The sequence below is a fragment of the Cryptomeria japonica genome, chromosome 10, assembly GCF_030272615.1.
Source record: "Cryptomeria japonica chromosome 10, Sugi_1.0, whole genome shotgun sequence".
Classification (NCBI taxonomy): Eukaryota; Viridiplantae; Streptophyta; class Pinopsida; order Cupressales; family Cupressaceae; genus Cryptomeria; species Cryptomeria japonica.
Genome location: NC_081414.1, coordinates 254,043,073 through 254,058,811, shown reverse-complemented (window position 1 = coordinate 254,058,811; position 15,739 = coordinate 254,043,073). Strand labels below are relative to the sequence as shown.

Sequence of the window (15,739 nt, the reverse complement as noted above, 5' to 3'; positions counted from 1 at the left end):
TGTTGTTAGTGTAAATAGAGTCATTGTTAAACTAGTTAGCTAATCACCTTTCTAGTGAGTGACCTATTCACACTTAGCTAAACTTATTTAAGCTATTTTATGCTTTTGTCACACTTCATTGCATTGAGACATGTATCCTCATCACTTGAGACGCCTATTGCATGCATACTTGCCACTTGCTCACACCCTTGTCAAGTGAACTCACAAGTGTTTGCACCTTTGGAGGAGTAGTTAGAGTTTCACTCATACCTTCTCACCTCCTCATCCTTGCCTATATATGCAAGGTCAATCATTGTATTATACACTCTTCATTTGTATATGATAGACATACTACTGTGCTCGTTTTTGTTCACTTGTGGAAGGTAATCAATTGGCACTTTCAGATCTTGGCTAATTCCAACACTTGCGATTTTGACGAAGAGCAATTGGATGGTAAAAATGTTTTTTTTGTGTCAAAATCTTGAAGAAGAAATTTATATGAAATAGCCAAATGATTTTGTCATGAAAGGAAAAGAAAACTTGGTTTGCAAGTTCAAGTCGTCTTTGTATGGTTTGAAGCAATCATTTTGATTGTATATTAGAAATTTTATGCTTTTGCATTGGAGCTCAAGTTTGTAAGGAGTGAGACTCAGCATTTTTTTTATTTCAAATTAATTGATGATCAATTCCTAATCATTGTCTTATATGTTAATAACCAGTTTATTGAAATTAGCTTGGGGATGATTAGGGAGCTCAAAACTTAGTTTTCTAGTGAATTTGACATGAAGTATTTGGGGTCTACAAAATATATCTTGGGTATGAAGATTAATGGAGATTGGGTTGACAAAAAGTTTTGGCTTAACCCACAAAAATATGTTCACACTATTTTGCAGCAATTCGCCATGTAGGAGCGTAAGCCAATGAGTATTCTTTTACTTGTCAATACTCAATTATCTTTGGCCTGTTAATGGGCAAGCTTGAGTTAATCTAGTTCCAAATCAAGTGACGAAGGTGGAGTGGGAAAGACCGATGGAAAGTTAATTTGAATTGAATTTTGACGAGGCCTCTAAAGGCAACCCTTGTCCATCGGGAGCTGGATTTGTGGTGAGAGATTGGGAAGGAAGTATTGTTGCCTTTGGAGCATTGAAACTTGCAGAGGGCACGAATAATGAGGCCGAAGCCTAGGCGACAGTTGAAGTCTTAAAATTGGGCAAAAGATTAGGCATGTCTAAAATATACCTAGAGGGAGATTCTCTAATTATTATTAATGCACTAAAGAAAGGGGAAATTTCAAATTAGCGCATGGAATTTAAATAATTTTATTATTGTGGGCAATCAAATATTATCAACCTTCAACGACTTTGAAATCGTCCATGTAAGATGAGGTGGTAATGAGATTGCGGACAAATTGTCCAAGTGGGTTGTTAGTTTCAATGATAGAATGGACGGCGTGCGTTAAGATCTTCGCAATGTTGATCTTGAGATTTAATGAGGTGGACCACCACCATTTCGAAGGACAATTATGGAAATAAGCGGCATTGAATGGATGTGACAGGGGTCGATGAATTATTTATGCCTGGAGATGTTGCTTGGCGCTCATTGTGAAGGATGGGTGGCGAAGGTGATAGAATATGGAGGCTACATTTTCTTTGGTTACATCGTGCCAGCAATATGGCTTTCATGGGGAAGATTACTGAGAAGAGACTGAAGAGCCTTTTCAAATTTGATGAGGATGTTAATCTGTAGATTTTGGAGATTTTACTAGGGGATGAATTCATGGTGACGGAGCATCGTTATCGAACAAATGCCGACATTGTCTCAATGGTAGATGCATGGGGCCTAGAGGTGGGTAGGAAGGAAGAGGTGGAATGGATTTTAAAGGGGTGTGTTATGAATGACTGGTTATATGGACTTCAATCAGTGTTGGAGAGGGCCACTCTGGGGGTGGGTTTTTTGGTGATTGAGGAGAGCAAAGGAACGGGTGATGCCCCACAATAGTTCATGCCCTTTATTTGGTGGGCAAAAGGAATGAATTGAGATGAGAGTCGGGCAGAGGCCTTCATTAGTTGGGATTCCTCGAAGCACTTCTTGCAAGAAAAAGAGAAAGAGCATGCACGAGGTAAACGAATGCTTGGGGAGGAGGCACCAACAAGAAAATTTGATGTAAAGGACTTCTAGGTCAATGGACCCTTAAAATCTGTGAGGAAGAAATGAAAAAGACAATTAATTGTGCAAGGTTTTGTTTGCATTTTGTATAATTTTATAGGTCTTTCTAAATTTTGTTTTAGAATATGTATATTGTGACATGGTCGAAGTATGTATGGGTTAAAGATGGTATAGTCTCGGATGGTAGCTGTTTTAGTTTGTATTTGGGTGCTTATTGCTACTGTGAATATGGATGTAGGGTTACTGATGGTAGTTTTTGTTAATGTTTATAACTTCAGTAGATATCATTTTCTGTCGTGGCTGTGAATTCCCCTATATTTGCTATGATTTTTCAGAATGTGTTTCAATTCCTTTTGTATTGTATCATATTCTTTTCACCTCTTTCATGAGCTCCGTCGATATGAGGATCTCGTGTGTCAACGTCTTGGTGTACCTTGTCGGTGCCGGAGGAGTTTCAAGTTGTTTTGTAACTGTCACCGAAATCTTTGTGTCTCTTTGCTTTCCGTCTTCTGTCCTCTCGTGTTATATTGTTCTCGTGCTCCTGTTCTTTCTTTTTGGAATGGGTATTGCAACAAGTTCTTCGAGGAGTGCAGCTATATTCTTAAGCAAGACAATTTTATCATATGCTTTCAGTAATCTTTTAGTGGACGTTTTTTTAAGGGATGATGCCATCTTCAGCTGTCTTGTAGTTTTTCGATCTCTCAGTATTATTATTCTATGTTCGATTGATTTGTGATCTCATCTCATTGTAAAGAGGACATTTTCTGAATGTAAGGTAGAAGTCCTCATTTTCTAAGAGCTTCTTGTTAGACTTAAAAGCATTGTATCAAATTCATATTGATAATAAAGATTCAATTTTGGTGTGGCTAGGTTTTTCACCCTCAGGTGGAGGGTTTTCCTAGGATAAATCGTTGAATCTCTTGTTTTGTTTTCTGAATTTTTATCTTTTTGGTTCTAATTTAACATGGTATTATAGCGGGTCTAAAGAAAAGATCCAGAACCAGATTGCTTAGTTTTGAAATTTTCTTTGTTTGAAGCTCTAGTCTGTTTATTTCAAGTTTTCCATCATGGTGAATGGACTCAAAGTTGAAGACGGATTGGATAGTGCAGCTAATTACACTTCATGGAAATTCAGGATTCTTATTGTGCTAGAAGAGAATGATCTTCTTAACTATGCAAAGTCTGTTGTAGATGAACCTTCAAATGATACCGAGAAAGCTCACTGGAGGAAGAATAATCTCATGGCTAGAAAGATTCTAATTGATTATGTTAAGGATCATCTAGTACCTGTTATATCTAAATTGAATTCAGCCAAAGATATGTTCGAGTGCTTTCAAAGCTTGTATGAATTCAATAGTACTAGCAGAGCTCTAGCATTGAGACGTCAACTTTTTCATATTAAAATGAGGAGAGGTGAATCTGTTGTTTCCTTCTTTATGAAGATTATGGAATTGAAGGATCAGCTCAATGCTATTGGTGATTCTATTGAGGATAAATATCTAGTTATGCTGGCCATGAATGGTCTTCCTCACTCTTGGGAATCTTTCATTCAAGGTATTAGTGGAAGAAATGAATTACCTAAGTTTGATCGATTGAGGGCTGATTGCATTCAAGAGGAATGCAGATTGGAGGCAAGAGGAATTGGACATAAATCTCATCATGAAGAAGATCATGTTCTTGCTGCCCATGCGTCTAAAAGAAAAGGAAGGAAAGAAAACTTCAAAAGGAACAGAGATAGAAATTTTGATTCAGCTCTTGAATCTAAGAAAAGAAAGGATCTCTCTAGGGTACAATGTTTCAGAGCTGACAAATTTGGTCATTTTGGTAGAGAATGTCCTTCAAGACCCAAGCCTCAAGCTGCTGCAGCAAATGTTGAAAATGTTTCTCCTCATAGAAAGTCTAGTGAAAATTCAGAGGGGTTCTTATTTATTTCTGCTCTCTCCAGTAATATTCCTACTGACAATGATACATGGCTTATTGATAGTGGAGCCTCCCACCATATTACAGGTTATCGTGAGCACCTCTCTAATATGGAAGGTAAAGACTCTCACTTACAAGTTATCATTGGTGATGATGCTTCCTATTCTGTGAAGGGTGTTGGTTCTACTTCTTTTTGTTTAGATTCAGGTATTCCTCTTCACTTGAGTGATGTACTGTTTGTTCCTGGAATTAAGAGGAATCTAATTTCCATTTCAGCAAGATAAAGGTTATAATGTTGCATTTGCTGATGGAAAAGTCCTTGCATGGAAGAAGAACTCAAGCTTTATTTCTGCTCGTGAGATTGGTGTTTGCCACGAAAGCCTTTATAGACTTTCAGCTCATCCTATTAAAGTTTTTGCTCATGATTCTATAAGTTCAAGTGAACAGTAGCACAAAAGATTTGCTCATCTTAATTTCAGAACCTTGTCTTCCATGGAGAAGGTAGTAGTCGGCCTTCCTAAGCTGAATCAAGATCATGAGGGCATCTGCAAAGGATGTGCTCTAGGTAAGAACATTAAACATCCATTTCATGGTAGTGAAAGTAGAGCTAAAGATGTCCTAGAGCTGATTCATTCTGATTTGTGTAGACCTATGTTGGTTGCTTCATTAAGTGGTTTTTGGTATTATGTCATTTTCATTGATGATTTCTTTCGTAAGTCCTGGATTTATTTTCTTAAATCCAAAGAGTCCGATGAAGTGTTATCCAGATTTAAAGAATTTAAAGCCCTTGTTGAAAATCTGTTTGATAAGAGGATCAAAGTTTTAAGATTTGACAATGGGGGTGAATATACTTCTGGTTTGTTTCAAAAAATTTGTCTTGAAGTTGGGATTAAGAGGGAGTTTTGTGTTCCATATAATCCTCAACAAAATGGAATTGTTGAAAGAAAGAATAGGTCTATTGTTGAGGCAACAAAGGCCATGATTCACGATCAAGATCTTCAAATATTTCTTTGGGCAGAAGCTTGCAGGACAGCTATTTATGTTCAGAATTGTAGTCTACATCAAATTCTAGATAATATGTCACCTGAAGAAGCTTTCTCAGGTTCTAAACCAAATATTAGTCATCTCAGGATTTTTGGATGTCCAATGTAAATTCATATTCCAAAAGACAAGAGAACTAAGTTAGAACCTTCAGGAAAGAAAGGTATTTTTGTTGGTTATAGAGAATCATCTAAAGCATACAGAATTTAAATTCCAGGTCAAAAGCAAATTGAAATCAGCAGAGATGTTTCTTTTGAAGAAGATGTAGCTTGCAAAAGGTCTAAAGAATCTATTATGGAAATTGATAGAGAAGATTTTGTGTCTTCTCAAGATTTGGATATGGCTGTCCCGGATTCCCCTTCAAAGATTCAAAGGGAGTCTACAAAGTTAGAAGATTCAATTAATCCTGTTGATCCAGTTGAACCTATAGATACTACTGCTAGTCCAAGTAATGCTTCAGCTGATAAGAAGAGACCTTTGTGGGCTAGACATGCTATGCAAGAGGCTGAAAAATATGCAACCCCACGTGGCACTCTCAAGGAAAGTAAAAGACCTCATAAGTTCGCAAGATACGTTGATTTGATGAGTCATATTATAGCATATGAACCTTCAAGTTTTGAGGAGGCTTCAAAACAGCAAGTATGGAAGGATGTCATGATGGAGGAATACCAATCCATAATCAAAAATGATGTGTGGGACATAGTTACTAGGCCCAAAGGTAAATCTATTGTTTCTTCTAAGTGGCTGTTCAAAATTAAACATGCTGCTGATAGAAGTGTTGAAAAATATAAAGCTAGATTTGTAGCTAGAGGTTTTTCTCAAAAGGAAGGTATAGACTATGAGGAGACCTTTGCTCTTGTAGCTCGGTACACCTCTATCAGAACTATTATTGCTATTGCAGCTATTAAAGGGTGGAAATTGCATCAGATGGATGTAAAGATAACATTCTTGAATAGTGTAATTGAAAAAGAAGTTTTTATTGAGCAGTCAGATGCATTTGTGATCCATGAGAAAGAATCACATGTATGCAGATTGTAAAAGGCCTTGTATGGTCTTAAGCAAGCTCCATGTAATGTCCCCATTTTCAGCACTACGCTTTCCAATGACTGTTAGCCTATCCTTGGATGCCCGTAGGCCAGTCAAATGCAGAATTAGGGTTTCCAACTTTCGTGGAGGTCTGTGTGAGCTGTTTGATGATTGACTAGTCGGAATTCTACAATTCAGGTTGTGGATTCCTTCTGGGTTTTCCGAGAGCTTCGCAAGGGTATGACATGCATTTGGTTCCAAGAAGTTTTCAGAACTTACTATTTTTAGTAAGTTGGTGACAGTCGTCAAGGTTTCTGGGTTTTCTGAGATCATGCTCAGGGTTTGAAGAGCAATCTTTTTGGAGTTGCTTTCAGAACTTACTATTTTTAGTAAGTGTCATTTCAGGCAGTGCTATTTTTAGTAGTTCAGTGCAAAGCTCCAACCCAATTCACCTTGACAGTTTTCAGCACTTTAGTTTCCGACTCATTTGGTTCTGATCAATCTTTGATTTTAAGATGATTTATTTAAATATTAATACTCCATTCTAAGGTTAATATTTAAATTATTTGATGGTTGACTTAGGAAAGGGGAAAGCATATGTTATTCAGAGGATTTTATTAATTCTCCTAAGTCAGGCGCCAAGGTTGGACGATTTATTTAAAGGAGATTGCTTAAGTTATATTGATATCTAAGTCATTTCCTTAATTATATGTGGGCGATTTTTGGTTGAGGAAAATATTCTATAAGTGAATTATTGATAAGGCAAGATGGACGCCTTAGGAGGAAAAATAAGACAATTTTATGATATAATTCACTTTATTCTTTAAAACACCATAATACACTTTATCAATGTATTTTTTATAAAGTGTATTTGCCACCAAGTAATGGGCGATTTTGGAGAAATGAAATGAAATGCAAATTAAGGAAATTGGAATGTGGTTGTTTAATCCCATATTGGAGGGAAAAGAAGTTCACCTTGAGGAAAAAGTTATAAATAAGAACCTTGGGCTCTCATTTTGGTATCCATTATTGTTACGATAACAAAGTGTTGTCGAAGTGCTGTCAGACTCTGACTTCGAGGGATGCATACCTCCTTGTTCCTCAGTTTCGTGCTTGAGAGATAGCGCCTAGCTGAACCTGTGACTGTTTCTCATCCAGAGGAGCAGATTGAGCTCAACAAAGATGAAGATTTGTGGTGTTTTGATTTCTGGAGTGCTGTTAGTGAGTTTTCAGATTGCTGATTTAGTGTGGCTGGAGCGTATTTTCGCTCGTAGCTCCCTGTGAGTGTGTTTGTTCATTTTGGGTATTTGCTTATTCATCTTCTCTTCCTTGGGCGATTCTTCCTCTAAGTTTGCATTAGTTTTCGTGGTGTATTGAATTTTATTTTGCAAAATCGAACTTATGCTTTGGTACGCCCTATGCTGGAGGTGCTTTAGGTTGTGTGTCTTGGGTTTGGGGCATTGTTAGTTGTTGTTTATATATTATATCCTTATCGCCTTCTTTGCATCTTTCATTTGCATCTAGTTTGGGGGTTTTTCGTTGAGTATAGAGAAAGATATGAGTGATTTGGTGGGTTTTTAGCTTGCTGGTCTGCGACTTTCCCTGTGTGGATGGTTTTTTCAGAATTCTAAGTTGTTAGTTTGGAGTGTATTTTGGGTGAGTGTGATTGGTTGGGTTGTTAGAGTTGTTTGGAGTGTTCGATGCAATTGTAAGTCCTTAATCAGCACTTGGTTTCCACTTCTCTATTCAATGTAATGTTGGTTAGTAGTACTAACAACAATTTCTTGGTTTTTAACTGTCCCACTGTCTAAGTGGAAGAGGTTGGCTTGGTCACCTGCTTAGATTAGCATCATTACTTAAATTATAAATTTTGTGATGAACATTGTAGTGCTGATTAGTAGTACTATCAGCGCTTTATTATTGTAATTGCTCATCTTGTTCCCACTACATAAGTGGAAGAGGCTAGCTTGCCGCCTATATTTTGGATATTGTAATACTGTCCTCCCGTTGCATAAGCGGTAGAGTTGATTCGAATTTCATTTCTAGTCCTCCTGCTCAACAAGTGGTTGAGTGATTGCATTCTTCAATTCTTTAGCTTGTCCTTAGCGGGTTTACCGCCAAATGATTGCATTGTTTTCATTATCCCGTTGTATAAGCGGAAGGGGCTGGCTTGCCGCCCGAAGATTGTAATCATTTTCAGTTATTGGCATCTAACGATCCCCTCAACACTGTATGCTCTCACCCTCCCAGATTGGGCTCTCGGTGATCAGAAAGTGGAGGGTTACTTTCAGCAACATTTGGTTTTCATTTCCTAACCATAACAAGTGTTGTGTTGAATGTAACTTTGTGACAAAATCAAAAAAAATTGTGGGGATATTACATTCCACGTGCTTGGTATGAAAGAATTGATCAGTATTTGTTGAGCTTGGGTTTTCTTAAAAATGATGCAAATCCAAATATCTACTTCAAGGTAATTGATGATAAAGCCTTAATTTAGTTCTATATGTTGACGATTTATTTCTTATTGGAGAGGATGATCTCATTGCTAGATGTAAGAAAGAGTTAGCTTCTAAATTCAAGATGAAAGATCTTGGTTTGATGCATAATTTCTTGGTTCAGAAGTGTGGCAAAGACCAAATGAAGTCATATTGAGTCAAGGGAAATATGCCATTGATCTTTTGAAAAGATTTGGTATGTTAGATTTCAAGTCTATGGCAGCTCCCATGGAAGCAAATCTGAAAAAGTTACATGAGGTTGCAGCTTGTTCAGACTTGGTTGATCCCACGATGTATAGACAATTGATTGGATCTTTGATGTATTTAGTTAATACTAGGCCTGATATATGTTATGTTGTTAACACTCTCAGTCAGTTTATGAGTGAACCTAGACAGATTCATTTTGTTGCAGCTAAACATATATTGAGATATGTGCATGGTACATTGGGATGTGGTCTAAAATATACTTCTTGTGGAGGTCTGAAATTGCAAGGTTTTTTTGATTCAGACTGGGCAAGATGTGTATCTGACAGGAAGAGCACTTCCAGTTGTTGTTTTAGCTTAGGTTCAGCTATGATTTCCTGGTGCAGCAGGAAGCAATCATGTGTGGCCCAAAGTACAACAGAAGTTGAATATGTTGCAGCTGCTATAGCAGCTAGAGAAGCAATGTGGCTTTGCAAATTGCTTGCAGGATTGTTTGGACAGCCTTTGGAACCTACAGTGATTCATCGTGATAACCAAAGTTGTGTGAAGCTTTCGGTTAATCCTGTTTTTCATGATAGAACCAAGCATGTGGAAATAAAATTTCATTACTTGAGAGATATGGTTCAAAGGAAAGCAATGGAGCTCAAGTACATTTGCACTGAAGAGCAAACAGTGGATATTCTCACCAAGCCACTTCCTAGAGTGAAGTTTTGTTATTTCCGAGACAAGCTTGGCATTGTGGAGAACGATGCTCTTGCTGAGAGGGAATCTCAGCTGTAATGAATCTTTTCATGTTGTTAATGAGTTCTTCTCTATGAAGGAGAAGTTCGAGGTGCAATCCCTTGTAATGCATTTTTCTCTGTGACAGAGAAATTTAAGGTGAAAGCCCTTGAGACTCTTTTCACTAATGGGAGTAGCCATAGTGAATGTCATGTTGAGAGACTCCATGACAACATCACGTTGAGTGACTCCATGATGAGAGCTTGTGCTATTTCACTCATGGGAGTAGCCATGGTGAACATCATGTTGAGTGAATCCATGATGCCTATCACGTTGAGAGAATCCGTGATTAATTTTTGTTGCTTTCATATTGTCTTTGTCATGTTGAGAGACTCCATAACTTGTAATCAATTAATGATATCTCCTTTGTTAAGAGGGAGTGTTAATGTTTATAACTTCAGTAGATATCATTTTCTGTTGTGGCTGTGAATTCCCCTATATTCGCTATGATTTTTCAGAATGTGTTTCAGTTCCTTTTGTATCGTATCATATTCTTTTCGTCTCTTTCATGAGCTCCGTTGGTATGAGGATCTCGTGTGTCAACGTCTTGGTGTACCTTGTCGGTGCCGGAGGAGTTTCAAGCTGTTTTGTAACTGTCATCGAAATCTTTGTGTCTCTTTGCTTTCCGTCTTCTGTCCTCTCGTGTTATATTGTTCTCGTGCTCCTGTTCTTTCTTTTTGGAATGGGTATTGCAACAAGTTCTTCGAGGAGTGCAGCTATATTCTTAAGCAAGACAATTTTATCATATGCTTTCAGTAATCTTTTGGTGGACGTTTTTTTAAGGGATGATGCCATCTTCAGCTGTCTTGTAGTTTTTCGATCTTTCAGTATTATTATTCTATGTTCGATTGATTTGTGATCTCATCTCATTGTAAAGAGGACATTTTCTGAATGTAAGGTAGAAGTCCTCATTTTCTAAGAGCTTCTTGTTAGACTTAAAAGCATTGTATTAGATTCATATTGATAATAAAGATTCAAAGATTCAATTTTGGTGTGGCTGGGTAATTCACCCTCAGGTGGAGGGTTTTCCCAGGATAAATCGTTAAGTCTCTTGTTTTGTTTTCTGAATTTTTATCTTTCTGGTTCTAATTTAACAGTTTTAGGGTTTGGGCTTTATGTGCCCTTGTTCTGGGTTATATGGTTTTTTGAGCTCAAAACTATGAATCGGAAGGTGGCTGAAAGTTGTATCAAACTTTGTAAAATGTTTTGATAATTAATAAAATATCTTATTACTGACCAAAAAAATACTCAATTATCTTTGTAACAATAGCCTAAGTTGGATAATGATTTTGAAAGTATGTATAATATGCTTGATGCTAATATTATAGGTAGCCTAATATATGCAATAGTTTGTACTAAACCAAATATTCCCCAAGCAATTGGAGTTCTTAGCATGTTTATGTCTAACCATAGTAGAGGGCATTTAAAATTATGTGAAAAAGGCATTCAAATATTTGACTCGGACTTTGAATTATTGTATTTGTTATCATTGAACTCATATGAGTAAGATGTTGGGCATACAAGGTTTTATTATTGCAAATTACGCTATAGATTCAGACAACAAGAGGTCAACCAATGGCTATGTATTACTCTATTTGGGGGCACAATTCACTGAATGAGTAAGAGGAAATTCATGGTTGCGATGTCCAATACAAAAGTAGAGCACATAGTGGCTACACATGTTTGCAAGGAGGTAGAGTAGTTACAAAGATTGTGTTAAGGTATCGGTTTTGAGTGTACAAAGGGGAAGATTGGATGTAACAAATAAAATGTTATCTGTTCCACAAAGAATCCAATGTACCATGCTCATATTAAGCATAGATGTTTAACACCACTTTGTTTGCAAGATGGTTGAGGATGGTAAAATCATGATACAAGTTGCTATGTGCAAAACATTTGGCACAACTATTATTCGCTACATACTCTTAGAATTTTTCAATAGTTATTTTTGTCATGAGATGCACAAAGGCTCCTAGAACCATTTCATAAGCAATCTATTGATTTTGGAATATAAAATTATTGAATGTAATTATATTAGTTATTTTATTTGCTTAGATGAGTATAAATACTTAGATTGAATTGATCTAAACATACATGCAGAGCATTTTGAAATCCTAATATTGCTAGAACTAAGGTTCCCCATCCCCAAAGTGCAATTGTTATTCAGAACGAGTTCTTGATTTGCAATTCTTTTCCATAGCAAATGCAAACGGTTGGAAAATGTTTCATGCAACTCATCACAGATGAAAGTGTTTAGTGTTAGGTAGAGATGATGTCTAAATCCCAGTCTATCCAACACAACAACTCAACATGTGAAAATGATTTGTCAGGATGAGGGAACTTTCAACTTCATCTCATACGTATATTATACTAATTTTGCATCCCTTCAATTTCAATTATTCTAATTTTGCAATGCTTGGGTTTTGATGCAACGGGTTTGCTGCTTAGTTTCAACATAGAACAATTCTATAAATCTTAACCAATAGCATAGGCAGATAGTGAGGAATACATTCTCACTTACAACGTATCCAAAAAATATCAAGAAGTAACTTTTATTTACACATAAGAGGTTTACATGAATCTCGTTTCCCTCTACCAAAAAATACTAAATTACTACCCCCACCACCTACCTCTCTTCTTCAACTTAAAATCCCCCTTTGCTCAGGAGACTTGCTCTCCCATTTGATCCTCGTGCTAGTGCTTGGCTTATTTTAGCTAGCAACCACTGCTCAATTTTTTAAGCAGATATTTGTGGAACTATTAGCCCCATGAATAGTCAATTTTGCTGCTTATTTTTAAGAAGCCATCTTAAATTGTGTTTTTAAATGAAATTAATAATGATGATCTATTTAGTTAAAATTTGAGATAAAAATTAAAAGCAAATAAAAAGGAGGGAAAAAATGTGGAGACACGTGTCACTTTTCCCACTAAGCGGTTGCTACTTATTTCCAACCCCCCACTCTTTTTATTTTCAATTCTTAGGCAACAACTGCTCCACTAAAATAGGGAAAACTTCCAATTTATCATTTTCCCTAAATTAAAAATTTGCATGGAAACACTCCAACTACTTAAATTTAAGCAGAAATTGCTCTTAAGCAACTGAATGGGAACATGGGGTAATTCTCTCTATTTAGTAATCACATAGCAACATTTCTGATGCAAGAGCATCCCGATGGTATAAGGGCAACCTTGCATCAACCAAAAATATTTTATTCAATTTTGTGCAATGTCTAGAATAATCATCTGATAAATAAATTTAATGTTTTTGGGTCCTAAATATTTGGCCAAGTCCTCAAGGTGGCATCTTACAGGGGAGTTGGATACATGTCGATGGAGGTTACATGGCACAATGAAGGAATCCTTGACCAATGCACCCACTTTGAAAGGTGGAAAAAATTTGTGAACACTTGTCAACAATGGATGAAAGAGCATCCCGGAAGAATACTAAACTTACGCATCCATTTCGGAAGTTAGTGACTTTTGTCGTGCATGCCTATGCATGTTGACATATGTCACTTGCATGTTTCCCAAATTGGGGAACCCAAGCTTGCATGTCTTTGCATATGCTATTTTTGAGGTTTTGGAGGAATTACAAAGCATCTTTATGACAACCACTTGATTGGATAAGAAAGTGGTGGACATGTGGAGGCCATGTAATTCATTTATTGAATTTTACTATGTTTACATGCTGGGGTCATATGGATTTTTACCATGGTTTTTCAGAACCTTGCTTTGACCCATGGTAATGTTTTATGGTTGTATTTTGGGCCCCCATGAGTCTATATATTGAGGGGCTGAGTTAGAGATTCTAGTTTTTCAGTTTGCAGGTTGAAGGTCAGAGTTAGAGGAACAAACTGAGGCTCAAGAGTTGAAGAATTATTTTCAGATTGAGAATTTCCTTGTAGTTTTCTCTTGCATGTTTTTCTGATTTTGAAATCAGATTTCAGATTTAAGTATGTGCCCTTTTGAGGCTGAAAAAATTGTAATTTCAGAACAACTATGTAATTCATTTTCAAGATAATCAATTGAAAGCAAGAAACAAGTCTTGCATGTTTTCCTATTTAATCCCCTTGTTGTTTCTTTGTTAATTTGTGATAAGGAAGTACCCTAAATTATTTTTAAGTCAAATCATTTGTGGATTTGCATGTGTAGTTTGAGGAGGAGAGTGTCCCTGCATCAAGTTCCTAAAAGACTAGTCATTAAAAACTACTTCTAAACATGGCAAATACAGTTACAACTGCCTCCTGCTTCTGAAGAACCATTAGGTCCAAACTCCTGATTCTATTAAAAACTACTTCTAAACATAGCAAATACAGTTACAACTGCCTCCTGCTTCTGAGGAATCAGTTGGTCTAACCTTCTCATTCCATTAAAAAATACTTCTAAACATAGAAAATAAAGTTAGAACAGCCTCCTGCTTCTGAGGAATCAGTTGGTCCAACCTCCTGATTCTGAGAAATTAATTGGTACAACCTCCTGATTCTGAGAAATCGGTTTGCATGAGCTTTCCACCTAGTGACCACGCTCCAGAGAATACAAGACCTTTGCCAATCCACCCAAACCATATAGGAGCAACTCCAATGGTTATTAGCGAATAATTATTTCTTGCCATCCCCCTCAAATTTAAATTCGGTAATCAGCAAAATTCCATTTTAAAAAAAACCTAAACAGGGTTGCATTACGAGTTCTAAATCTCAAAACTTCAACCAGAACTTTACGGTTTACTGTATACATTCAGCTAAACGAATCTAGACACTCGGAAGAATTGTAAACAGTTAAAATTCGAAAATTCATTTGTATTTTCCCCTGCACGAGAAAGCGTTTAATCTCGAAACCCTCTAATATTTAAAACCGAAACTAATCTATTAGACTCTCAAAACCCCAGCACAGAAACCCATGAACGACAAGCTCATTCTTAGTCCCCAAAACTTGCTATAACAGATGCACAACACACACACGATAAGAATGAAGTGAAGAGAAATCGCAGTTAGGAAATCATTAGAGCTCGAAGTTCTTTCTGCTTGAAATTGCAGAAAAAAAATATGATCGGAAAAAAGAGATGTACCTCAGGGCCTCCTAGCTGGTGTACTCTAATGGCCTTAACCATGGTTGCAAATGCTCTACACGGTGGGATGGGTTTCAATGGACGACGGAAATTGGTATAAGATGATTTGCAAGTAACTGATTGACTTAATAAGAACGCTCTGGGCAAATATGACTTGTAAACTTGAATTCTCAACGTCATTTTCGTTGCCTTAAAGTAAATTGTGTGTTCAACAAGAATTCATAGAACCTTTCTTAATGAGAGTCGCTCGAGTCGGGGGATAAATATGCTGCTAGGGATGGGTTCCATGGACAAACCTAGAGGGAATTGGTATATATATAAACTGGGTTCCATCTTCTATTGAGATCAATTCAAAGACTGGGGCATGGCGAAAAATAGTGAATTAGAAGGCTCTTGTGATATATTGTAATGCTCATGTGATGTATGGACATTATCCCAAGGGTTACAAAAGACGCAGAGGAGGGAAACTTCTATAAGTGGGAAACAATTGTCCACTCTCTTCAAATCCCCTAATCCCCTAACAAAGTATTAGAAATAGAAAAGGTTGATGACCAGACGGAGTAGGAGTTGATGGATAATCACACCTAAAACTAAGATTATCCTTGAAGAGGTCCTAAAGATATTTGGTATTATTAATAAGTAGAGGGAAGCTCCCAACTTTTATGAGAAGGGTCTAAAGTGTATAGAATTCTTTGACTTCTGGACAAAAAGGAACGTTTGAATATGATATAAAGATATTCTCACTAGAAGAAATGCTAATAAGTCAAATAAAATCAAAACTAATAAGGAATTCAGAGAAAAGGATACGTCTATACACAATTAAATGAAAATAAATAACATAATGTTGAATTCCAAGAAGGGAGTTCTCCTTACCAACAACCAATGAAAATCATTATATGGAATGTTAGGGGCTTATATGCCCTTAACAAATGGCACTTGAAAAAGCATCAAATAGAAATATCTGTGAGAATTTGCCTATAGCAACCAAGATCTAGAGTCTAATGGAAAGCACAAGAACAAGAGAGAAATAATATGTGACAAGAACAAATTGTATTCTTATTAA

The 15,739-nt window shown here is 36.7% G+C and overlaps 1 protein-coding gene across 1 annotated transcript in view; it reads right to left on the bottom strand.

The window, feature by feature from the left end:
* Positions 1-15,117, bottom strand: part of LOC131059835 (uncharacterized) — a 64,028-nt gene extending 48,911 nt beyond the window's left edge. Inside the window, exon 1 of the mRNA XM_057992881.2 lies at positions 14,677-15,117. Coding sequence (XP_057848864.1) covers positions 14,677-14,856 — 180 coding nt within the window. The 5' untranslated portion in view covers positions 14,857-15,117. The remainder of the gene's footprint in view (positions 1-14,676) is intronic.
* Between the last annotated feature and the right edge of the window lie 622 nt (positions 15,118-15,739).